Below are 27093 nucleotides of genomic sequence, written 5' to 3'. Positions count from 1 at the left end.
GGCAAGTAGTTGCCACCATTGAAGGATGCTTCATTATTGGAGGACAGCTCTCACATACAGCTATACACAGCCCCCTGCTAGGACCCACCATATTTCTTTATGAAAGATAACCAGATATATGATCCACTGATTGCTTTTTATTTCTGGAATTCTTTCACCTCCAAAATCTGTCCATCTACCTTTTCATTGGCATTGTCCATTTGCCCAAATGTCCATTTACATTTTGAGTTTCTTTTTGAATTCTTGTTTAGAAGGAACCAGGAATGAGAGGCATGTTGTTCTCTGTGTGTGGACACATGTGCTACGACTCTGTGAGTGATATGTGTGGTGATGAAGATATGACACGGTACAAGATACATAAGTGTCGCAATTACTTGTGGGTCAGTCAGGATTGGGCTCGTCACACTTGTGGTGTTACTCACGTGATTTGCGGTTGGCGCGCGACCTCTTCCTCTCGCGTGGCTGGGTGCGCTGGCTTGGGCCCTGTGTGGCGGACTTCACAATGCGCTCCATGATCTCATCTGCAGCGTCATCAGTGGCGTTCGGTGACTCGTCATTCCCTGATGCCCACAAGCCAAAGCGACCTATAATGGACAGAGCATGGACTAAAATCAACGGTCCTTAACGCTCATAAACACAATGTTTTTAAGGTGTGATCTATCACAGTCTAGTTCCATGTATGAAAGAATAAATCACAATGCCCAAGGCGATACTCTCCACTGATCTGGTCTTGCCCCAGGCAATCTCCAGAAGTAATGTGAGGTGTCAGACAGCCAGAAATAAAATAGAGAGTGGTACTTGGTGAAGATAAATAAAAGGGTCTGAGGTGTAAAAGCACAGGGCTTTCTGGGTAATGATGACACAACAGCGCTCACCCCGACTTGCTCTTGTGCGTGTGCGGAGCCCAGGGACGACGGAAGCTCCGCTGTCGCTGCCCTGCAGGCTGCTCTTCAGCACTGCCTTCATGTGCTCATGCTCGGCAGCGTCCTCTGCATACTGAAGGCCTTGAGTCTGACCGTCCTGTTCTGCTGAGGGGGTGTTGCCGAATTTCCCGCTCTAGAGATGGAAGGGGGTGTGGGGGATGGAGAGGCAGACAGTGCTGTCTTAACTCACACACATCTTAGAGTTTTAGCAACATACTGGAACTGGCAAACCATATGAAAATTTAATTTTAATGCTTTGTTCCAATTATTTGTTTTAAAATTAGATAACTGATAAGACAGAGTGCCTGCATGTCCCTCCTGAGATGCTGAAAAAAACTGTTAAAAGAATATATTTGTTCATGTTAGTGCTGGGTATGTGCAGGAGACTGGAAATGACTGAGAATGTGAGGATTCAATGCACTGCAATTAAATACTTAAAAAGCATGTCTATGCCTTGCAATCCCAAATTATACTTATGAAGTCTTTGGTAAAAAATGTCATCATCAAACTACTAGAAATAAATATTTAAAAGAATAAACCAAGGTAAAACACAAAAATCAAGTATCAGTTACATTTGCTTTGACATCAATGTGAGCACGCAGACAGAAATGTATCATAAGATTTCAAACTGACCGATTGAAAAAAAAAAAAACGACTAATTGCTACACTCATACAGACCGCTGTCCTCTGACCCAATCCTCTTCTGCATGTAGGGCTGCACCTCCCTTTCTTTAAAATATCTACAAACTTACTGGCACCCTGTGGTGGCCTTCCTCTAAACTGCTGCTGACAGTCTGCAACACATCTTGAACTGATGGAGAACAGTCAGGTGTAATATAATCGTGGCCCATTTTTAGGTTTATTCCTACTGTCTTTTCACACAGCTTGTGGAGATGGTGAGGTGGCATCCCCTGGGGTGGTAGAGTGTATTACTGCTGGGTCAGATTCCACAAGCAAGAGCCTGACTGCAGACACTGACCCCCTGTGTGGCTGTTTGGGATTCATATTTCCTCACCTGCACCCACACGCCTTCCTACCCTCAACACAGACATGCATGCGTACAAACACACACACATACATGCACACACACACTTTCCCCTTATTGTCTCCTCATGTTTGAAAGCCATGATTAGATCCATTGTTTGGATGGGGTTCAAATGCTTCCTTAACAAGACATGATTGCTATATTGCTCTAAGGTGCTGATCTAACGAAAGTCATCTGAACAAACACTAGTGGAAATTGTTTATTTATGCTGACATTGCCTAAACAGTAACCCTGAGATATGAAAAAATATTATTTGTGGAGGGAGCACACAGTTAGCTTTCCGCACAATTGATTTAGGATCAGGGAGAGACAAGAGATAACATTACATAATGAGAAAAGATCTAATGCAAGGCTTTTTGATGAAATCACTACAGTTTCTGCACTGAGTACACATTGTTTTTGGTCAGTGAGATGAGCTTTACATATGATAAGTAATACAGTGTTACTGCATTGAAAATAATGGTGAGATATCCATAATGACTGATTAGGGGCAATTCAGAATGAACTCAGTTAAAACCGATTTCTTCCCATGATGCTTCTAGTGACATGCTCAGTGGCTCCACCTGGAGGTATTCTGCATCTACAACATGAAAATTCTTTTTGAAGATATGAACAGCCAGAAAAAAAAGAGTAAAAACAGAACATAGCAAAATGAGCAAGTGGTCTGAAAGCAAGGTACATTTCTCATTTTGAACTCCCTCCTCTGATACTCGGCAGATAACCATTGAGGCTCACACTTTGCTTTATCTATTATAAATCATGTGAAAGACTCTGCACCTAGCACCCCAAAGACAGAAGCCTGTTAGAACCGTTAGAACTCAGGCTGTGGGTGAGGACACATTTAGGAGACACCTGATTAGTATGACACAAATAGCGCCTAACAAAACTCTCTCTGGGAACAGAAACTCCTTAACCACAGAGGAGGACAGCAGAAATGAAAAGAAAGTAAACTTTAGTTAATTTCAGTCTAGGTTTGAGTGCTACCACTGCAAACACAAACACACATGCAATCACGCCTGTGCACAGACACAAGCACACTCACATCCATACCCTCGTTCCCATAATTAAAAACCACACACATGCACAAACATGCACACATTTACACCCACACAGGCATATGTGCATACACATCTCAAAACAGACCAGACACACACACACACACACACACACAAATGGTAGAAACGTGCACGTCCCCACACATCCCTCACACAGCCACACTTGCACATACAGTACCTCACCATCCTCTTCATCATCAGTCTAGAGAAGAGACAGAAAATGAGGAAATGAGGAGTAAGAAGATTGAGATGTGAAAAAAAGGAAATGATTGAGACTGGCAAAAAGACAAGAAAAAATAAAGACAGAGATACCAAATGACAAAGAGACTGAGAGAGAAATATAGAAAAGTGGCAGGGACAGAAAGGCATTGAGAGAGAGACATAAAAAAGAAAGAGAAGAGGGACATAAAACAAAGAGAAAAAGAATTTGGTTGTGAAGAAAACTGGGTTGCAGGACAGACCAAAACCATCTAATAAGACTGGGGGAAAAACATGTTATTCCCATAAAAAGCCTTTCTGTCCAAATGTACTCAGCAGCCAGGACTGTATGACACCTTTTAGGGTGTTACAACAGAACCTAAAACATTAAAACCAAAAGGCCTTAACAAAGCTGATAAGTCATGTTTTTCAAAGATTTAAGATATCATACAAAAAAGACACGCACTTCGTTATGCAGTTTGCAAAATGCATGTATGTATACTGCTCTGTCCAATATGCCCCAATTATGGAGGATCTAAGGGCCTACATGCATACGTAGAGACATGACAGAGGGTTGAGCAACACCCACCACCCCCCTTGGTGTGTAAGACTACCAAGATCTCAGAAGAGTTTGTTATTTCTCATGTGGGGACATCCAGAGGTTTGTATTTTCACACAGTGATTGAATTAGGGGTCCCCTTGAACTGCGAGAGGCTGCCGCCAAGCCAAACACTGCTGAGTGCACACGGAGCGACCAGCCTCTCTGGGACAACGGGCTCTTAATCTGAGCTGGAGGAGGTGTCTGGCAAGGGGCTGATCCCTGCTGCTGTGGATGGGATGTGGAGACTGGATCTGTAAACATCCTCACTGCACTGACAGCTGCTCCTGGTTGTGCCGTTTTTGTATCTTCTTCTTCTAAAGGCTACCGGCGTTAGCTCTTATCTGCATGTAAAGCTGGGCTGCTCTTCACTGACTGGGCAGCTCACCATGATGACATCAACACTCTGTCCTGTGGGTGTGGACAGTGATGGGAGAATAAGGCTCCATGCTTGGGAGCTACTGTGTGCTGTCAGTCAAAGACTTGCTCACCAAACAGTAGCAAAACAGTATGACTGGTACAAAGCAGTGAATCATTGATGACAGCACATGATAGCTCCACTGATTTTGAGAGTCATGAGCTTCACTCTGTCATCATAAAAAAAAAAAAAAATGAAATAGCTGACTGTCTGCCATCTTAATACATACAATTACTTGCTTTTGTTCTGCTCTCTGGTTCTTGGCTAGGCATAAAAACATGACTGCAAGGAAGTGCTATTGATATCACTTGCTCTGTGTGAGTGTTTGTGGGTGTATATGTGTGATCTACGCCTGCACCCGGTGTGAAGCCAGTACCATACTCCCGCTGTAAACTTGTTAATATAACAAAACCATGTATGTGTATACACTGTATGTGTATTTCTGTTGAAAGAGCTGTGAGAGGTAGAGGCTCAATCACTGGACTCATGACCGAGAAGTCACAAGTTCAGATCTTGATTTGGGCACTTCTGTTATTTCTGAAAGCAAATAATCACATTAATAAAAACACCAAACTGGCTAAAACACTGGGTCGACACAGCCAAGCACAAATTCAAATAAAACAAGATGGAAAGTTGTAAAACCTGATATGTTTCACTTTTCTGTTTTCCTGTGTTTATTTGTGGGATTTCTGTGGATTTCCTTGAATTTAAGTCCTCTGTAATCTCTGGACCAGTTTGCAGCTCCAAAAATAATTTGATCAAAAACAAAACAGGACAGAAGTAGCAATCCACACTCTGGACTGAAACTAGGGGCTAGAAAGAGCTAGATACCGTTTTCCTTAAGCCAACCTGGCTCCTTACCTCTGCCTATCCTCAGATCTCACCTATGTATTTTGACAGTTGGTGGTCCTTCTTTATGTGGACTTGATTTATTTTGTACAAGCATATGCCTGCCAATAGCTAAGCAACTTAACCCTAGACTTTCTATTGCCATCACATTTTCCTCACACTAGAAATGACTTTAAAATCAAATGAACTGAAATATTGCTGAGCTGAACTTCATTGAGAACTTAAGGAAACAAGTTTGATAGGGCATATAGGGCTGGGTTACATTTTCTACCTGTTTTTCCTCCTTGATCCATTCTATACAACTATCACCAGTAGCCTCAAACTCAATAACAGAAACATACTAAAAAGTAAAGGGCATACAGTATGAAGTACAGAATGAAAGACTTATTATTAAAGGTGTTTATAGCATTTACAGAACAGATTTGTTTAGTTTTGCTACAACAGCAACACCTAACATGGAAACTGAATCTGCAGCCTTGTAGTTACAAGACTGATTCCTTAACCACTAAGACCAGGAGCCAGAAATACCTGTAAGTATCTGCATGAACAAAAACAAAATATTCTGTACCTTTACCTGAGCTGCCCTAATACTTCTCCATCCAAATATCGCAATAAAAAACAGGCAAAGAAACTCATCATCTATGACCTTGAATAATCTATAAGGTTGAAAGCCATGCAGTAGGGTATGAGAGATGTAAAGCTTTGAAGAGTGGAATAATAAGCAAGAGTGATACTGCTGTTGTACCCTTGAGCAGGGTACACTACCTCAATTACTATGGGTTACTGACTCTGCAAATTACAAAACTGAAAGCACAGTCACCTTGGACGAGGGTGTCTGCTGAGCATATAAATAATGTTACATAGTGCAATCAATGGCATGTCCTTCTCAGAACAGATACAGCCCAATCTCATCACAACTCCAAAGAGCTCTTAGTATCAGCATGGGGTCTGTCACTGCAGGAAGGTGGCTCTGTTATTTAGGATTGACCCTCAAGTAGTCCCTGCTGTAAGGTACTGGCTCGGGATAAAAGAAAAAAGAGCTAGATATTATGGATGAAGGGCAGAGGAGAGGAAGGAAGAAATGTGGTGTTCTGAGGTGGAGAGAGAGTGTGTGTGTGTGTGTGTGTGTGTGTGTGTGGGCGGGGGGGGGGGGGGGGGGGGGGTTGCAGTTGCTGGTAGGTGAGGGGAAGGGGGAAGAAATAGGGGAGTTTTAGAGGGAAATGAGACACAGTGATGTGAGAAAGAAGAGGTGAGAGCAGAGGTCTCCGCATGGGTGGAGGGCATAAAGCCAGGTCACGGGTTGGTACGAGCACTCACATCCGTGATCATTTTCCCCCTGGTCTTGTTGCGCTCCCGGTGGTTGGCCCTCTTCTGCTTCTGCTGCAGGACCCGGTCGCGTGTCGTGCGGTACTCCAGCGCGAACTCGCTCACGATCTTGCTGAAGCGGTGGATGCTCACCTCCCGTATCGCGTACACAGGGTGGCCCAGGAACAGCAGGAAGGCATGGAACCTGGGAGCAAAGAGGACGGGCAGACGGACTTCCAGAGTCAATACCGTGGCACGGCGCATGGTTCTTACCTCTGAGTCACAAGTTTGAGCAAAGCAGAAATTATTTTGATTTCTGCAGAGCAGTACACATTAATACCAACCAATTAGAGATGCTGCCAAATCTCTGGGTTAAATCAAAACCATCAAGTCAAATTAAGGGAAGGTGAAGGCCCTAAAAACCCCTCCTCAGATTAATCTGCAACTTTATATGAATAAAGGGACCCATTTATTCGTATAAGCTTCAATCAAAATCATCAAGCCATCTTAAATAGTAGCAAATTTTTGCAATTGATTTTTAGGATACTGATGGCATGGGGATAATGAAGGAAATTTGGGATTAGGTTGATTAATAAAGCACACCTGTTAATTATCCTGCGGTGCACGATCTTAAGGATGATAATTCTCTCTGCGCAGTCCTTCAGGAACTCTGACATCTTCTGCTTCAGCACTGGCTTCATCTCGTGCTTGGCTATGACCTTCAGGTGGTCCCAGGAGGCTTTGCACCGGCGCTCCATCTGACACAGGTTCTCCTGCAGCTGGTCAAAGTCCACCTGGAGAGATGATGACAAGGACCCTGAATTCACACCCACACCTGATTACATTATATACAGTAACTTAGAGTACCGCCTCTGAAATATCAGGCTTTATAAGAGATCATGCCCTCGGTGCACACCCTGAGGTGTGAAACCAAGAGACAGGACAAGAGAAACCCAGTTTCCTGGTCTGCAGGATTACTGTAAATGGCCTGTGGCAAGTCTGTTAAAGGTAATAATGTTCCTGCTCAAAATGTACAAATTCCTTGATTGTTATGAACTATTTTCACCTTATAAAATTTTGTCTCAGCTGGTTTAGAGTTATTTAACCCTCATACATCTACATACATAAATACATCTGTAATTAGACAAATTAATTATGGGCAAGATTTATGTGTAGTATCTGTACCTTGATTCCCATTTGCAACAAACAGCTTAAAATGCGTATATAAGGTCAGGTGTTAAAAATATAATGTACCATGTATATGATGTAATGTATAGTAATCATGGGTCAACTCTCAGTTGCATTCACACACTTCATTCTCATGATGCATGGGTACACAAACATTTGTTATGGTTCAATAAGCTAACTGTTAATTATTCCTGACTGCTCACTACCTCACTGTTTACATTCTAAAAACTTTCAGAACATTCTGCTGTAATTTGTAACTATAATACCACAGGCATCTTACGCAAGTTGTGATAAGAAACTACAAATTAAAATGTGCTTAAGGGTACAAAAATGTGGAATTAAGTAACAATAAAGCACACAGATGAAGATATCATAACAGAGACACCTCTCCATGTCTCTCTTGAACTGATGGATAAAGCTGGGGGCAGGGGACATACTACTTTGCCAATCAAAGGTAGCTGTTAAGTGGGTGGCCACACCATGTGGAAGTGAAAGTGGGTGTCTACATAGCCATAAGCTATGCTGTACTGCATATGAGTGGGTGCCTGTACAGCCAGGAGCCATGCTATACCTTGGCTGAGCGAGTGATAGCCCCGATCTCAGAATAGAGGTCCGAACTGTCGGGGAACTTCTCTACCACAATTGTGCAGACGTGGTGCAGAAGGGACTGCTTGTGCACTGTATCCTTCACTTCCGGAACCTTCTCCAGGTAACTAAGCTCGAAGCCCTTAGCCTGGAGACACACACACACATACACAAGCACAAACACACAGACACGCATACACAAACACACAAATGCACACACACATACAATCAAGAGGTTAATGATAAATAAATTTCTCACATTGCTATCATCATCACAATATCGTCATCATCAGTTACTTACATTAACACAAATATACATCAATATCAACATAAAGATTATCTTAATAGAGCTGTGAACAGCCACGACTCACATTTGTCCCATTGAGGAAGTTGCCGATGGTGAGCAGTGTTGACAGAATGTATCGGAGAGTTTTGTTCTTCTCCAGCTGGTCCATCCCTTCCTTTAGGTCCTGCAGTGGCTCGGCCACTTCCTGTGGGTCAGCGGCACAAGGCGGCAACGTTCATTTGGGATCAATAATCCCAATGTGGAATAGGTGCACTAGGCAATGCTGTGTTTTTATAGTTGTCTCTCTCTCTACTGCTTTGAGGAATATCTCTGGGTACATCTCCCTCTCATGTTCTGTGCTTAAATGGTAAGAAGCCATGGTTCAAACTATTTATTCTACTCCAGCATCAAATGTTGTTTCATATTACATCACTAACACCAGCCTCTCATGAAGCTGGGATCTTGGAGTAAATACACTATTTGTTGTTAGTTCAGCCAGGTGAGAAGACTAGCAGAACAGATGCTCTCTTCCTGTAACTCTTCTTTTTCTATACCCATTTGTAAAGTTACTCTTTACTTGTTTCAGGTTAGATAAAAAGCTGTGGGATTTCTTTTGTTTTCGATGCGATAGGTTGAGGATTGAGAGTGTGTGCTTGCGTATGATATGAGTGTGTGCGTGTGTGTGCGTGCGTTGGCAGGGGGTGACTGGGCTAAGAAAGGGGTGCTCTGACCTTTTCGATGACCTCGTAGTCCATCTTGAAGGCCCAGAGTTGCAGGCGAGCAGAGAGCTCGCTGATGGAGGACAGGGTGAGGAGGAACTGCTCAGCACTGCCTAGCGGGACGTCTGGATTGGCCAGCTGGGCCTCTTGGATCTTTTGCTTCTCCTCCTCTGTGGGAATCATTGTCAGGATTTTCTAAATGGACATAATGAAGCAGAGGGAGAGGAGAGAGATAAGCAATACAGTACAAGGTGATATGATGGTCTGTAGTTCTTCACACAGAGGAGAAGACCTGAAAGTAAATTTATGTGTTTTTAAGGACAAATAAAATCCAACAGTGGTTCATTTTTTCTTTCACAATGAATTAATTGACACCATCAACACAAATCTAAAAGAGCAACACAACACTGAAACCAATCCCCAATAGTATGTGAGAATGGGCCTGCAAAGAAATATTTACATTGGAAAGTAAAAAAACACCTTGGTAGAAGAAAATAGAAGGTTAGCATTTTAGGACCACAGGGAACAATGTTTATCTCCCTGCCTTTCGTGACATTTAGACTAACTTTGGTTTTCTGAAGGCATATGTAGCATTTTACTTTTCCGGGACAAAAAGGTGGAGCAAGGTTTTCCTGCCCAGTACTAGCATTACCACAGAAAAAAAAGACAAGAATCTATAGTATACAAAAAAGGAGAAGGATGCAACTCAAAATTAATCATTATTTACAGATCTGAAATCCTCCAAAGGTCCCCATTATGGTTTGAAAATGACCTTCAGCTATGCCTACAATGCTAACCTTTAATCATAGAAGTGATTAATTATCCAAAATCTGCCAAAAATCCTCCGATCCCATGAGGAAACCACATTACATGTCGAGACAGTAGCCAATCCCAACTAATTGAACCCTTTTTTGAGTGAAAACTCAGTCAGTTGCGCAGATTCAATGGAAATGTGTGTATTTTTAGTGCATAGGGGTAAACGAGTGTCTTTTAATGAGACCCAGTTTATTTTGGAAATGGAGTTGAAGTAAATGGTTTTAGCCTGCCAGCTCAGAAACTGCTGGGGTTGCACACTTACTATAGAGAACCGTCGTGAATGGCTTTTCATGTTATCAAGGGCAGAAAATGCTGTAATGTTTAAAAGTATTGCGGAAAAAACGGCCTCTTGTTCTCTTGTTATACATCAACAATTATTAGTTTACCTTACATATTAACAGTATCTGAGTTTAATTAAAAAATCCTTGCAATGTTTAAAATGTGTTAAATAATGAAATTAAGGTTCAGTGTTTATTTTGATATAACAAGCACATATCAAATGGCAAGCCTTTTACAAGACTGACTTACACATGCCTGTCAAGTCCAACCAAACATTCTCCCTGGATATTATGTCCTATTATAGTCACCTCAGATGCCCTTTGAAAGCTAGAGATTATTACTGATGACCGATGCATACAGTCCGGTGCTGGAAAGAACTGAGTAAATAATACGTAAACACTGCTTTTGCCAGGGGTCAAATATTCACAAATTGGAAATCATATCTCTAACTTTCTTAAGCTGTGGACTGTCATACAGAACAGTGCATTGAAGCGCTGTGCCCCTGGACCCACCTTTTACCCCGCTTACCTCAATACCCTCTTTGTTTAACGCGTACTCATCGAAGTTGAGGATGGCCGTCTTGATTGTGCGAGGTGGGGGGAGTACGGTCAGACCGATGTTGATGGCGTTGCTCCTCTTTGAGTCCAGGACAATGATCTCCTGCCGCTTGCCATCTGCTGCCGTTTTCTGGGAAAGAGTCGCAGCCACAGCGGACGCAGAGACCGTTTAACACTGGGAGAGTCATCATATTAATTTCTAGTTTAGATAAAGGATCCTGTACACTATTTAAACAGCTCAACTTTAGTGCTAGAATTCTAGTGTTAGACTGTCCAGTTCAGCAATGCAGAGAAATCTTTGAATGTAAAATACAGTGTCCTACATCCTGTTTGTAAAAATGGAATCCTTGGAAGGATGGGGTCTCTGTGGGAAATCAAACCAAAATAAAAGATAACACCTTACAGCTGAAGATTGAGTTGCTGAGTATCTTGATTACATAGGATGCCTATTCTTATTTCAAGTGTGTGATTGATATTATTGCTAACATTGATATTAGTTTCACAACAGCTTTATACGTGACAGTTAACAATTGAACAACAATACTGAAAACAATATGACACTACTCCTGACCCAATACTGGAATCTGGTGCCGACAAATATAGCAAAATGTGAACGACGTGTTGGGTATCCCGATGCCTCAAAGATCCCACCTCCTTCACAACACACTAAAGCATCTCATAATATGCATGTGCGTAATATCCACATCCCATAATATTCCAGGAGTATTCTTAAAATGAAAAAAAATGCACAATCTACTAAAGCTCAATGAGCAGCTGTGAGAATAGCACAAAGAATAACAGAATAAACATACGCCATACAACACTAAAATGAGGCAAAACAGCAGACAAATAATTATTTCCTCAGCGAACTGCTTTCCGTGAACCCCTGTCTGATAAAAGATGTTTTCAGTTTGCAGTCGTTGAAACTGGACATGCTTGGAGGGCAAGAATCAAGGCAGTCTTTGAAGTCCCTTATCAAATGATTCTTCTCAATCTACCTGAACAAGACAGGCCTTTGGGACAACTCCCCCTCCCTTTTCAAAACACACACACACACACACACACACACACACACACACACATACACACACTGCATCCCAAGACTCTGAGTCAGGATGGGACCACAGTGCCACCCACCTCTACCCTCTGTCAGCCTGTGCCTCAAATTCCTTCAGATGAAAAATTGCAACCACATGCTGAAGCCTTACTCTTGTCCTGCTAGAAATAAAGGACTGACTTCCAGTAACTCAGGCTGTCTTTTTAATGCACAGGGTCTATCCTATGCAAAGGTTTAGAAACAGGCTTAACTGTGGTACATATGAGGGTGGCCTCTCCAGCACAGTTGCATCCCTTGTACTCTGGCCAAAACATTCTTCTTTCCTGAACTGGGTGCATTAACTGTAATGCTGTAATGATTGCACCTTCCTCTCTGTGTTTGGAAAGAAACTGCAATTTCCTGCATTTTTTGTCTATTGTGGACCTCACCAAAGTTGCACTTGTGTACTTTCTCCTTGTGTACTTTCTCCTGAGTTTCCCTCATATGAAAATGCTAAATAAAATGCTATGTATTTAGTCAATGTTAAAACTATGCAACTAAAGGGAGCATTCAGTACTTTTTTTGTTTTTACACATAATTACGGCTTTGTTGGTCATGGAAACAAATGCAAATGATAGTGTGTGAACGGAAAAAAAATAGCCTACTAGCTTAGATTTTTTTCCACAATCAAGAACAATGACCCATATCATTTGTTATCCCCCCCCCTTCTAACACCCACCCATCTTCTACATGTGTAATATTCAGACGGGGAGACATTCTGTTCTCTGTAGCTTTCAGTTTGTCTGTTCACAAGTGAGGAACAAAATAACTCAGAAGTATGCAAGCCTACCTCTGCTTTTAATCATTGCTGTATTAATGCAGCACTGCAACAGCAGCCTCTGCATGCCCTGGTACAATGTGGTCTTGTACTAATGTAAAACTGACTGCACTGCAAGTTGGCTAAGATCAAAGCGGCTGCATAAGTCAATAAATCAAGGTATGACAAACGTCAATACGATGAGCGCTGATCTGGGAACGGTGCTTCTTTATTACTGCTCCAGATGCGCCCTGCTGATTCTCACCTCCTGACCCCACTCTCACCCCCTCAAGTTCCCTCCTTTATTTTAACCACAACAGGACGTACACAGCCAATGGGTTTCCTATCCGTGCCTGTGGCAACACAAACAAAACCCAAGGACCATAGGTACTCTCAAAAATTATGCATGCACAAATATGCACATATCACATACTATATCTGACTCCTGAAGGCATGGCCAATTTCTCAGAAAGGCTTCCAACTGTTAAGGGTGTACATAACAAGAAATGTTTCTATTATTATAAAGGCCAAATTAAAAATAACCCAACCAGGCCTGACTCACCCTTTCCCCTGCGCTACCTACAAAAATAAAGAGGGAAGGAATGTCTTTGATGTGGGTAATTACCACAAATGTTGCTTCCTGTGATATGTATAAAAATTGTAGCTCTGATAAATGCCTCCTCGATGTAACACGCAAACACCTGAAGGCTATTTCTCTTTTTTTGGTGCTGTAATGAGAACCATTTCAGGACCACGAGTTGCAATGGTGAGTCTGTTTCTTGCCTTGCTGAGGCTGCAGTGAGGGATTGTGGGATTGGAGGCTGGCTGAAATTGGCTGCGGCTGGGTGAGAGGGGGTGAAAGGATTCAACGCGCTAGCTGTGTTGTGTGCGAGTCACAGCGCAGCACAGATGTCAGGCTTTGCCAGCTGTGCCAGCCGCAGTGCCACCACCTGTTTGAGGTGACAGCGTCTCCGGGAACAGATGCTGGGAAACGAGGCCTCTCTCTGACTTACTCCACATTTTCAGAGTGGCCATGCAAGCAACATGTTCCCTGACACATTACACAACATTGCTCTCCTGTGACTGAATCTTTCTTTCTGGCCTGTCTAGTGTCTGCCAACACAGAACATTCCCAGCTGCTTAAAACAGAACCAACAGAACTCATCTCTGTTCGCAGGGAAGCAGATATTGGGTGAGACAGCTTGATTTTTGATCTGTACCTAAGGGTCATGACCTGAAGATGCACAGTACTACTTTCCTCAAATGTGAGTTTATGATACAATTATATCACAGCAAGTAGAGGTTCACTGGTAGACAGCTAGCTAACTAGTTGCTGGAGTAAAGTATGAGTATATAGTGAAGAAATAAACAAAATTCTGTGACCAGGCATTTCTTTCAAGGTGCAGTTTTATTCATAACAATTGAACGTTTTGGTCTAAGAGACTTTCGTCAGAGTCTTTCATTCCTCTATTAATAAAATTACGCATATGAGTCATAGTGTCACGGATGATTCACCATTCTAAAACAAATCAAGCGACAGAATTCATAGCAGCATGTGACTAGCTAGCTCAGCAAACGTAGGCTCTCTGAAATTTGTCAAGCACATGGTTACAACACATTCTTTTGCTTGGTTTATTTTATTATTGTATCCAGCTACTGTTGAGCATGACTGGTACTTTTTAATAGAGATGGTCTTCATATCAGTTCCACCAATGTAAGCTGCCTCATCGTCATAGACAATATGCATTGGCCTATTGGACTTAAAAATATATATCTGTAAACTTCAAATTGTAACCACTGTACACCGCAACTAAATTTTAAAACTGATCTTTACACAAACAAATGAACATATTGTCTATCGCTGAATTCAAGTAGACTATCAGTTTGGGTGTAAACTTTTAAGCCATCCAAAGAATGCTTAAATCCATTATTTGAGGAACAGTACCTAGATGCTGTTGCTACCCTTACACTTTTTAAAACACTATAGCTGCTCATGGAAATCCCTGAGACATGCTACTGTCTGACTTTGAGAACATCTAAAGTGTATGCTGATGCATTCCCATAACATTATGGACTGAGTTCTTCCTTCTATTCCCAAGTCAATGTATGAATTAAAGTTATGTCAAAATTCAATGCTTTAAGTGTGCTGCTTGTTACTGCCCTAGCTCTCCAATTTATGAGGCTGGGAAGAATGAAAAATAGGGCTAGCTGCGAGGAGGTGCATCTTATTTAATAAGCAAGAAATGCAGTAAATACTCAGAAAGTGAGTAAATAATGTCTCAATAAATAGCAGTGATCACTTTGCTATGAGAGTCACTCTGTTTTGTGTAGCCCATACATTCCAATAAGGATTTAAAACCATTTCCAGCCCAAGGTTTGCCTGGAACAATTTGTTTAGGACAGCTCTGATTTCTGTACTGTGTGTCCATAATCAGATTACACAAGTGATTTAGAGGTAGGCCTGTGGAGTTGGTGCATGGGTACTGATGGATTTCTGGGAACTAACCAAAAAACTACAGGAACAATCTAACCAAATATGGCAATAACATAGCATTGTGGTGGGACGGGCAAAAAGAACAATATCCTATAGGAAACAATGTGAGATATTGTTTTCCTAGTCTTGAGGCCAGGAAGGCTGCCAGACAATTTACCTATAGTATACGTAAGTAGAAAGGTAGGCTGCTCAGCTTTAAATCAAGAAACAATTGTTATGGGCGTACCAAAATACAAAGGGGTTCTGGCCAAGCACAGTAGGTCATAGGGATAATGTTGAAAACCTTGATAGAAGGCTAAATCAGGTCTCTGGTGGAGAAAGGAAAATAGCTTAATGATGGATTAGCTGGAAAAAAAGACATCTGAAATTCCCTGAAAATGCTAAATGTTGACCATTGTGAGATTTAATCTGTCTGTGTGGCCTCCCAGCTCTGGTTTTTTTTGACTGCCTCAGATCCTGAAATTCAAAGTGACAGAAAACCCTTTAAGCTCCCAGATCAGGGGAAATGGCTGCACCTTTGATACAGCTTAAAAAGATATTAGGGGGAATCTATGGCACTCCATCATCCTGTCTTTTTTCCACGGTGGAATGGAGCTGACCTACATTTAATCCGATCTGTTTCGAATCTAGTGCCTTTTCTGTAGGTTGAAAGCAGAAACCTGGGGTGACACGGGTTGAACACAGTCCAAGCAACACAATGCATTCCAAATGTTCCTCACAAACGTCCTAGGGAACGTGAGCACGCGTCCTCGGCTCACAGGACTGAATGGCAGCGCTCGCAGCAGGAAACTCTGAATTACGAACGGTGAGCCGCGGACTCTCTTTGAAAAAGCACACGCTGAGCTGACCACAAAGCAAACCTTTACTGACTCATTTGTGCATTGCCTTGAGTTGATAATTGCTCCTTTGTCATTTCTTTCCACTCCCACTAAGACAATAGCAGGCATATGAACAAGCAATCGGGGTGAAATGCATGTAAACCCACACTATGTATAATCAGCCACACTGCTGTGCATATCCTCTTTTGCTGTATGGGCTAAGAGAATACTATGGCTAAAATGGTCTGGATTTTCATGGGATGTATCCAAGAAAACCTTGTGAGGTGATCTAGATTGGGAGCTTTGAAATACTTTTGCATCTTGATCAGATAAATCCAATAGCCACTGCAGTGATGGGAACACCGCTGTATGAAATGACATCCTCAGATGAGACATTAAATCAAGGCATTACCATAGCCCAAACATTAAATTTTTTTTATGGTTATGCTGGCCTATCTCAGTGTTATGGTCAAAAGTCACAACCCAGACTTATAAAGATGACTACTTCGTCTGCCCAAATAACTGATTACCCCCTGCAGTTGAATTCTTCAGGGTCACTGTTGCAAAATTGTAGTTAATGATCTGAGGCAAATAAAATAAAAATATATGGAGGTCTATAGAGCAACACTTTCAGTCTATTAATACAAAATACTACAAGTGCAAGTATTGCCAGTATTACCAGACTGTGATGACAGGTGATACATTATGTCACGAATGGATTATATAACATCTGTCTGTTTAAAGGACAAACAACAAACTTCAGAGGCTTGCATGGTTACCTTGGTGACTGGGAGCTCCTTGGACTTGGTTTCAAAGAGGTGCTCTAGTTTGGACGTGTCAACCTTGATTGGCTCTAGTTTGGACCACAGTGATTCCTGGCAGCACTTGTGGTTCCGGTACTGCCAGTCCACTGGCCGTACCTCATTCCAAAACAGCCGAATGGTCTTCTTCTTCTTCTGGAAGAGAGGGGGTTCGCCCCTGCTCAGCTGAGGGGAACCTATATGAGGTTGCGGGGGTGGGGCGGGGGCAATGAAGGGCGGGGGAGGCGGCATCATCATGCCGGGTACCGGAGGGGGCGGGGGACACCCGAAAAGGGGTGGGGGAGGTGGCAGAGCTGACACACAGGGGGGTGGCGGTGGCGGGGGTGTTAAGTCTCCTGATCCCATCATGCTGCCCACATCCAGGATGTCTAGGTCATCCTCGTCGGCCAGGTCGGTGAAATCCATGTCTTTGATGCGGAGCTCACGGGGGCTGGCCATCAGCTGGTCCCAGATGTAATCCGACTCCTTCTTGGGCGGCAGCGGAGAAGAGGCAGGGGCGGCCTTCTCCACCTGCAGGTGCTGCTGCTTCTCCTGGGCCTCCAGGTCCTGTGGCGATCCCAGCCCTTTCACCAGGTCCCCGAACCTCTCCGCAACGGCCCGGACGCTGCCCTGATTGTCCAGGTTCCCCACGTCCATCTTCTTCACGTTGTCCTCACAGGCCTGGCGGTTGGCCTCTAGCGTGGAGATCCTGCTGGCCAGGCTGGCCACTGAGGGGTCCTTGTCCTCACACCCTTTCTCCAGTTTGTCCTTCTCACCCTCTTCCTCCTCCTCCTCCTCGTTCTCCTGGGGCTTCTTGTTTTGGGCGTACAGCATGTCCAGCATGAACAGTTTGCTATTGAGGATCTTGCTGCACTGCTCGTTCACATCCACATCCTTAATGCACTGTGCCCATTGGCCTGAGGTTTCGGGGGAACACAGAAACACAAGCCATTCAATCATACTCCACATTTCTAGGGATATGGTGACAGCTGGCGCACAAATGACATTACATTAAAAAATAGTGACAATACCGTTGAACTGAATATTGTGAATATTTCTTCTCTCAAAAGCATAACCACCTTAACCCTCTAGAACATATGTGTGATATTTCACCTGACTTAGTAAAAGTTAATTTGACTTGAAATTAATTTATAGTTTACTTGTTCACAACTGTGCCAGTGGACTGGAAGTGCCAAAGATTTTAATGATCTTTACAGATTCTGAATGGGCTGAATAATAGTTGACATGTCTAATAGTTGACATAGAAAATACAATGAATCCATTCATATATAAATAAAAAATGTGATTTTGTGCAGCATCTGCCGTAATTTGTTATTAAATTTCACTTTATATGTTTGTTTTTCTTTTATCTAGATTTCAGAGTTGGCTACTCTTGAAAGGGCTAGACATATGGGGTAAGGATCAGATTCTGAGGCAGCTGAGCAGCTGCATTAATCCACAGCTTTTTTCAAGGTAATATATTAGTGAGTTTCCTTCTATGAAATCCTCAGTAGGGCTCCAAGCCTATGGCATAATGGCTGCTCCTACCTGTCTCATTGTCACTGGTGAGTTTCTCCTCCCTCTCCTCCCGTTCCAAAGTGCTGCTGGCTGAGGAGATGCTTGAGGCGGAGCAATTGTCCTTCTCGTTCACCTCCTCATTTTGTCTCTCCTTTTCGCTCAGGAGTGCGCTGTCCTCAGCTTCCCGCTCTGGTGCCTGCTCTTGCTCCACCTCTACCTCCACCTCCACCTCCACCTCCGCTTCAGCCACCGGCTCTGCTTCCACCTGAAGCCTCTCTTCTACCTCCTCCCTTTCTTTCTCCTCTTTAAAGACAGTCCCGTCACCTTCCTCTGCTTCCTGTTCGGGCTTGAGCTCAACTACTCCCTGCTCTTCTTCCACTTCGTCTTCCGGGCCCTGTTCCTCCTCTGGTTCTGTAGAAGGTTCTGGTTCTGTCACCGCTGGCTCTGGGCTGGTCGTGGGCTTGAGATCTAACTTAGTCTCTGGTTCACTGGCTATTACTGTAAAAGAAGAAGAACACCAACGATAAATCAACAGAAAGGACCTCACCATATATATAGTGAGGAAGGAAGCATCACAGCTTCTCTTTGCACGGAAATATTGAAATACTGTTTGAAAATACAACATTATAAATATATGGTTTAGCTTTATTGATATATCTTTTTTCTTTATTACGATATATATATATGCTTTTTCACCCCTATGTTTTTACATCAAGGGAACAAATGTACAGTATGTGGACATTTGTTTCCAATGTACTGGAACAACCATTCTTCTAATTCAATAAAGTGGTTGATATAACCCATCTACAAAATTCAGTCATTATCTTTATGACCTCCAGCAGTTTTACCTGCACAAATTATGCAAACTCATCATGGCAAATAAAGAACAGAGCACACTGTATGAACTCCAAGATGGTGGTGCAAATCAGAGAAGAAAAAAGACTTTTCATGCTGTATTTCAATGTGATTTGATTAAGTTTGCTGTCATTCCCTAACTGGGTCAAATTTCTGCGCTGATGCAAAAAGTCATAAGTGGTTCATAAATCAGAAGATATAAAATCAACTCAAAGAGAAGATGCACTGTGCTGAGGAGAACATTCCATTAAAGACTATTATATTGGTAATGTAACCTTTGAGTACACCTGTCATTTCGAAGACTGTGCTGTAAAGCAAATCCATAAATAAGAGCTGACATACTATTTGTCAAGTGCTTTAAAAAAAGGAAACGACCCTCCTCAACATTCTTAAATAAAAACTTTTACTGTTGAATGAACCACTGCACCTTGTAACGCACACAAAAAAAACATCTGCTGTGGCTGTGTTGCTCCTGTGTTGCTCCCTGGTCTGGTGAACCACTACCATCACGCCTTCAGAAAAAAAAAAAAAAAAAAAAAAACAGGGGAAACTTTGCCGCTGTTCTGTTCCAGATGTATAGCTTGTATATGTAAAGTTATGTAAACCATAAGCAATGTCATCATGCGTAAGAGAGTCTGCTGTGCAAATAAATACCGTGATAATGCAATACCACAGGAGTGAGTGAGACCAGGAGGCTTCAACTCTGGAAAGCCAAGATGTTCAAAGCAGAGCTTCTGTTTTGACTACGGTGGGGTGAGAAGGTTCCGAGCTCAGCCTGTTCAGGAAGCTCCAAGCAGCTTCTCAGCACGCAATTCATCGCACACATGTTACGAGCATGCTCAGGTCTGCACCCAGAACTCCCTACATGTCCCTTCCTTAACAAACACTTCGCAGCAGAAATGGAAAAACATGACTTGTCTCCATTTGGAAAGGCAAACAAACAAACAATTGAAATGAGAGTAATCTCATATGAAATGATAATGGAGCATATCAGAAACTGTATAGCTGTCAAAGCATCTTGCAAGTCAATATGGGATGTTCTGATAACCCTTAACAGATAATTGCAAATGGTGCATGTCACAATAGACATCTTCTGTTAAAACTTTATTGACACCTTATATAAAAAAAACACAGGCATCTGAAATGAAGCCCTGGAATGTGATTGGAATTGTTTCATTTCATGGGTACTCAAAGCAACAGGTAAAGTCAACTAAAAATTGGCAAAAAAAAAATGTGTTTCTGATTCCAACCTGCACAAGGGGTTCATGCTAATGGGGACCTCTGTCTCAGTAGAGCTCCCATTCATTATGGTGGAGCAAGAAAGCAGTAAGGCCAGGGTGTGTTGCTCTGACTTTATCAGATGCACCTGCGCACTCTTTGCACATTGCTCTGGAAAATAGTGTCTGCTGAGTGACAAATGTACAGTAAATATAATTTACAAACATAAGGAAAAATATACAATGATGAGAACAGAACATTCAGCCCATCAGCCTAAGTTATCATATGTAGTTACAACTCTTAGAAAAGGTATATGTAATGCAATTTAATAATGTATATGTATAATGTTATGTAATGTAAGTACTTTCTAATGTCAGTGACAGCTTTACTGGAGCATTGCATCTGGATGTAAACTCTGTGTCACTCTGTATCATTACTACAATTTCCATTTCCACAACTTTCTAACGTTTCAGTGTAGAGAAGTGGTTTGGAAACTAAGGTCTTAATTGGACAGCAGCCGGTGTTAAACCTGGGTATGGCTCAGTTGTTGTTTGTGTGAACTGCTTTAGCACATATACAACTGTGCATATTGATAAAATAAAAAAACCAAGTTTTGAAACTGAGTAAATAAATGAGTCTGTAAATGAGTCTGCTCAGTAGATAATGAATTATTTATAATCACTGAAAATGTATTCCTTTCTGTGACTAGAATACATTAATCTGATGACTTTTTCAATCAGGCTTCTGATCTTGCAGTTTTAATTCTGGAAAACACAACCTATATTATGCAATTTTGTGTATCTGGAAGTCTGGCGCATGGTTGCGTTGCAATTAAATAACAAAATCCTCTCTAAACATGTGAAAACATGAAAATTCCCAATTTTCCTTAACCAGTCTCTATGTTAACCCCTTTTCACTTTTTTAACCTTTGACCAAACTAAACTGGCATCAATACATCCTGTTTGTTGTGAATAATGTTCAGCGCCCCCTCCAGGTTAAACATGTCAAAAGTACAGCCCCAAACGTACATGCCAGATCTTACAGAATTTGGAGTATTTTATCTTACTAGTATTACAAATCTTTACACACATATATGCCACACATAATTCCTTGTCTATATCCTTGCAGAATATATACACCTATCTAATATAGGCATCTATATTCTGCCTGTTTTGCCATAGCATATCTACTATTACCATATGAATAATAAAAACCATCCTGTCAATTTAAATGAGACAGACTATGGCAAATGAGATAGAAGAGGATTTGTCAGATCATTGAAACATATGCTATTGATGAAGTGCTGAATATGAATTCAGTGTAACATCCAGTCAGAGAAGTGCTTTGACGTCAACATTGCGTTAGGAGTGGGTACATAATGGCTTTCAAAATAATAAAGTTGAGTGAAACTCAGACATTTTCTGAAACGTGAAGTCAAAAGAGGGTGTCTATTGGGTTAAGAGATGTCAGTGACCATGCACTTACTGAAATCCAAATCAAGAGTCTAAAGCTCGAATTATTGTACCAGTACCAGCACCTCAAAGGGTACTGCTACATGCCTATTAGCCTAATATCATTGATCTTCATCTTCCAGAACAAGGCCGAGTGCACTCTTGCACCTACTACACAAAAGAAATAACACTTGATACCCTGAGATCAGAGTAATATTACTTTTTATTTACTTATTTATTTATTTAACAGAATGCCTTTTGTGGAATATCACTATGCTGTCATTTTACATACTACTTGGTGAATTCTAAAATCCATTACACAATAGGTAAGAATCAGAATGTTTGATTTTTTGAATATTGAACTATTATTGAAATATAGAATCAGTATTCATATGCTTGGTAGTAAACAAAAAATGAATAATAATTCAGACTAATATTCTTTCACATTAACTGTAACATTAATTATCCTTCCTGAAATGTGTGACTGTAATTTATATCAAAATATCACATACCTGAAGAAAACAATCCAAACATTCAATCTTGGGAGCAAGACAATATTTGAATATAGAATTATTTGAAATGCACATCTGATCATATAGATGTTTTTTCACTGAAGGAGTTTTTCCACTCAAGTACTTGCTCAAGGGTTGTAGCCTAGTGTTTTTATAGTGCAATACCACGGGCCCTACTTTTCACCACTTCCCACAAGAGAATGAAATCTGATGAAAATGGCAAAACCTCATCATTGTAAGGAAAACACAGTCTGAACAAAGTCTTGCGCATACTGCAATCACAGACAAATCCCACAACAATCATAAGCAAATCACACTATCATCAGGGACAAATCACGCTGCAATCACAGACAAATCACTGGGGACTGTGTTCTCTGTCTGCCATACAGACTCTGAAACTTTCCACTTTAACACCAAAAATGGCGGCAAACCTCATTCAGGCCCTTGTATTCATGGCAAAGCCAAAACTAACACTAATGTTTATATTTCCTTAATTTGAGATGCTGCTTTCCTGAAGTATTCAAAATGCACGTACACCCCTTTCTTACAGACATCTTAACTTAAGGAATTTCAAGAACACACACAGGCAATTCAATCCACGTTTCCTTTTTTGTTCTGTCATAATACTCCTGTGTTAGCTAGATCATCCTCTTGCTAAATGCATGAACAGAACATTCCAAACAAATCACGTCATGTGACCATCTCAGCATGGGATAAGACCTGTGTGATCAGCCTAGGTTAGTTTACTTTGGTGGTGTGAATATCCCCTGCTAAGTGCTAATTACAAACCCAACGTGGAAGAATTACCATCATGGACTGTCTAAGCAGGCACTTTCTATAGCTGCTGTGACAAGGTAACTTATACCAACTCATATTCTATTTCTACTTTGGAGCTGAGCCAAGATTAAGGGCTGTAAACCTAAAATGATCTGCTACAGGTGATGTAAGGGAATTGCCTATTGAAAGAACATAAGAGGTAAGGAAGAACAATCTGAAGAATGTCATCCTGTATGAGATGAAGAAGGCATACAACATGAAAAGGAAGGGCTGAAAAGAGACAATAATCAAGGTGATGACTCCCAAAAGCTTACATTAGCAGTTCACTAAATACTATACAGAGAAAAGTAGCAACAGTGAATTGAAGAGGAAACATACTAATAATATGTTGACAGAGGGGCTGGGGTGACTGCACACTAAAGTAGTTTAAGACAGTGGAAAAACACATCCAACAGGTAGCCATACTAAGTCCAAAATAAAATAAGACAGATGACTTTTGTGTGTACAAAGAAAAGGAATGTAAAAAAATGAGAGGGCATAGTGAGGGGTATATAGAGAAAACTCAAGTGAACCCAAAATAAAGCCTTGCAGTACTCCAGTATAAAGTGGGGATCAAGCTGAGAGAAACCCTCTCCGAGACAGCAGATAAAGCCACCAAGAAGGCACAGTAAAAAAAAAAAAAAAGAACCAAGCTCTGACCAGTGCCAGAGATTACCAGATCAATAAGAGTAGAAAGGAATGAGTGATGCTAATTATCAAAAGCAGAAACTGCATCAGAAATAATTAAGACAGAAAAAAGAGAAACAAGAGCAGAGCAGTTCCTGCTGAGTGACAGGGCCAAAAATCCAGCCTGGATCAAGCAGAGAATGCAGAGAAAGGAATGCAGAGATTTGGTAATGGTGAGCTTGCTGGCGTTCAGAGATAAGGAGAAATCGAGCAGATTGGACTTCGGAGTTTGATGAATTAAGATCATTTGCAGGACAGGTAATGCAAGCCAGTGTGAAAGCACAAGATGCACACCAGAGGGATGAAATAAAGGGTGTGTTTACTAGAGGGGAAATGACAGGCATCTGATCAAAGGAAACAGTCATTTTTGGAAAGGATGGAATCAAGGAAGAAGTCAGCAAAGGTGTAGAGGACAAATTATTACATATATGGGTGTTGTTGTACATTTAGTGTGTATGTATGTATGTATGTATGTATGTACCATTCATTGCTGACCTTTTCTGACAGTAGTTTCACGTTTAGGGTCACGGGTGCATTTATGGATCATTCTCAGGAATGAAAAATAAAAAAACTCATTAAAAGTGGCAGAATAAAAAGAAAATAATACCTGTTCCATAAATGAAAACTGTTTTTTTTTTTACAGCTGAAAAACATCACTTCCAACCCATGTAGAAATAAGGATCTATATATATGATATCTTATATGATAACTACTACACATCTTCAAACAATCAGTGGACACTCAACAGACTATCTCTGTACCTACACTAGCACTCCTGAAGTGTATTTGTACAGTAGCACTGTGGCACTATAGATTCACTGCCACACTACATACTGTATAAATACTGAGGCTTGAATTACTCTTTGAGTCACAGACGGAAGAGGGGCTCAGACGCCATGGCAACCAATCCATGGTTGACCTGGTGACTTCCTGCACTTAGCCAACATTGTTTCTATGCATAAGTGTGCACTATCTTACTGCTTCAAGGGTTCTCTTTTCCACCACCATGCAAGGACTTTAGAACCAACAACCTAATGCTTCTACTGAATTTGCACCATTCTTAAGAAGTGAGATCAGATTACAGGCCACTTGGAAAGGAAATTAAGTTTTCCTTCATGCTCTTTTACAGTGAGGTCAGCAAGGCAGCTTGTCTGAGAGAGTTGAAGAGACCTGTGTGCTGCCATGTAGCAGGTGTTTGTTAGTCCACATATATTGCTGAAAACAGGAATGCCACTATATGTGTCAATAACTATATACACCTTGCCAATATGAAAAGAATATATCACTATGGTCTGAAATATAACGTTTGGTATTAAATATAGGAGCAAATACACACATTGAATGTATTTTGTTAAATTTACTCAGATTGCTGCCAGCAGTCTGAATGACATACGTCTCAATATCTTTACTTCACACTTTTAGAATTTGCGCTATCATGCCATTCCATTCCCGTGTGATTTAAACTGAACACTGCATCATTAATTTCATTAATTCCATTGGTTATTAGCTACTCAATTTGGACACTTATTTACTCTGCGCTTCTGCTTTTCATCAATAAAAGTCTTGCTTTACCTTGCGCAGTGGAAAGGCACGGTGTTGCGTCCTCCTGGGACTCCACCGACGACGGAGTGGCACAACGGGACGAAGAGGAGCTTGCGGGATGCGGACTCAGGCTCAGGGTCAGTTCGCTGCGTCCCCTCGGCGCCACTCGCACACGTTCCCTCTCGTACTCCTCTGCGGCTATCTTCTCCACATTTTTGTACCTGCGGGACGTTACAACATTATTACTGTATTTCTTAAATGTGACGCTAAATCGTGCTGTAAGAGAGCGTCCGATAGGCAGTGGGTGGAGGAAAGACAGAGAGGTAGTCTAGTCTTCTTTGACGGACAATTTCCCATGTGCTGTTTTTCGTCCCCTTCACATAGCAATAAAACGTCTAAAACGCAGTGATCTTATTCCAGTTAGCCGCTAAGTTCTTCGGCTTCTGCGGTACCATTTAGCTCTGGACGAGCTTAAATGATTAAAGTTTATCTGCTGCTTCAGTCTACTGCGCTCCGTTGAGTTTTTAGTATTTCCGACCTTATCCTTTCTTCAAAAAATGCTCCGTCGAGTTCCTTCTATCAAGCCAACAGCGGACATATTCAACAGGAGTTCGCTTTCCAGTGGGAAGGCAGAACATCAGAGGTAAATCAACCTAAACCTTTTCAAGATGTGCCGTCCACCGCATAAATCTCCAGCGCTCACAAGGGATTCTGCGGTAACCTGTAACAATTCCAGAAAGGAGGGAAATTCTCCACGTTGCCGCCCCGTAGAGCCTCATAGAAATACATTTACTTTAGCACTTCTAAGTTTTAATGAACTGGAAGTGCAAACCCAGCCTATATTTCCCACTCATTAACTTCACTCAGTGTTTTATACTGGTAAGTGAAACCGGTGCCAATCAGCGTAGATCTGTCTGCACCACCCGGCTTGCTCTGTTCTTAACCACACGGAATGCGGCAAACCCTCCCGCGCCCACAGGATCATATTTAAAAAGACTTGTTATTGTTATTAATTAGCCTAAAATTTGAAGAGAAAACGCTACTTTACTGTTTACTGTTCTCCGTATGTGTACGGCACACGTTAAGTGTAAAGCAGTCTGAAAAGGAATTATTTCCAGATGTTTCTTATCAGGCACATCATTCCTTCTGTTCTATTTTAGTTTTTTGTAAGATTATCTCTTTCCTTTAATGGCACTATAAAAAGTAACGCACTCCGAATGATATCTTTTCACAATAGTCGTTAAACTTGAGTATACATAGGATTCATGTTTTAGATAGTGCTGTGTAAAGCATTAAGTTATGATACCTTAATACTATGACATTCGGCTACTTTAGAAACTTGCACGCGCATACATCATTCCACAGTATCTTATCTGGTGCATGTCCAAAGGCAATTACACACCTTGTCGTGTTTTCGCTAAACGTCTTAATGTATAACAGGCTCAGAGAGGCCCTGACACCTATATTTTACCCACAGCTGCGAATTTTGTTGTCCCGCCGGACTCTTACATCTGTTGGCTATTCAGATGAAGCAACAACATTTCTCCCACCGTTGGGTGCCGCCTACGGTGTTTTCATTCTGCGAATTAGAAGTCCGGCAAGAATGCCTTGTGGAGTGGAAAAAGGTCACTGTCCTGTTACTAGTTGCATGTGTATGTTCGCATCTGGGAAAAGTAATGAGTAGAGTAATGTGGATGAATAATGAGCC

At 41.6% G+C, this 27093-nt stretch overlaps 1 protein-coding gene across 1 annotated transcript in view; it reads right to left on the bottom strand.

Annotated features, from left to right (window-relative positions):
* fhod3b (formin homology 2 domain containing 3b) overlaps positions 1 to 27093 on the bottom strand; it is a 179264-nt gene that overhangs the window by 3796 nt on the left and 148375 nt on the right. The window contains exons 16-27 of the mRNA XM_036538550.1: positions 25416 to 25606; positions 18335 to 18802; positions 16766 to 17703; positions 10793 to 10951; positions 9182 to 9364; positions 8536 to 8655; positions 8151 to 8312; positions 6995 to 7185; positions 6404 to 6596; positions 3202 to 3225; positions 876 to 1056; positions 423 to 584 (exon numbers count right to left, since the gene is read on the bottom strand). Of these exons, the coding sequence (XP_036394443.1) occupies positions 423 to 584; positions 876 to 1056; positions 3202 to 3225; positions 6404 to 6596; positions 6995 to 7185; positions 8151 to 8312; positions 8536 to 8655; positions 9182 to 9364; positions 10793 to 10951; positions 16766 to 17703; positions 18335 to 18802; positions 25416 to 25606 (2972 nt within the window). The remainder of the gene's footprint in view (positions 1 to 422; positions 585 to 875; positions 1057 to 3201; positions 3226 to 6403; positions 6597 to 6994; positions 7186 to 8150; positions 8313 to 8535; positions 8656 to 9181; positions 9365 to 10792; positions 10952 to 16765; positions 17704 to 18334; positions 18803 to 25415; positions 25607 to 27093) is intronic.

This window comes from Megalops cyprinoides, chromosome 10 (genome assembly GCF_013368585.1).
Source record: "Megalops cyprinoides isolate fMegCyp1 chromosome 10, fMegCyp1.pri, whole genome shotgun sequence".
Classification (NCBI taxonomy): Eukaryota; Metazoa; Chordata; class Actinopteri; order Elopiformes; family Megalopidae; genus Megalops; species Megalops cyprinoides.
Note: the sequence above shows the minus strand (reverse complement) of the source record. Positions and strands in the feature narration are given on the sequence as shown.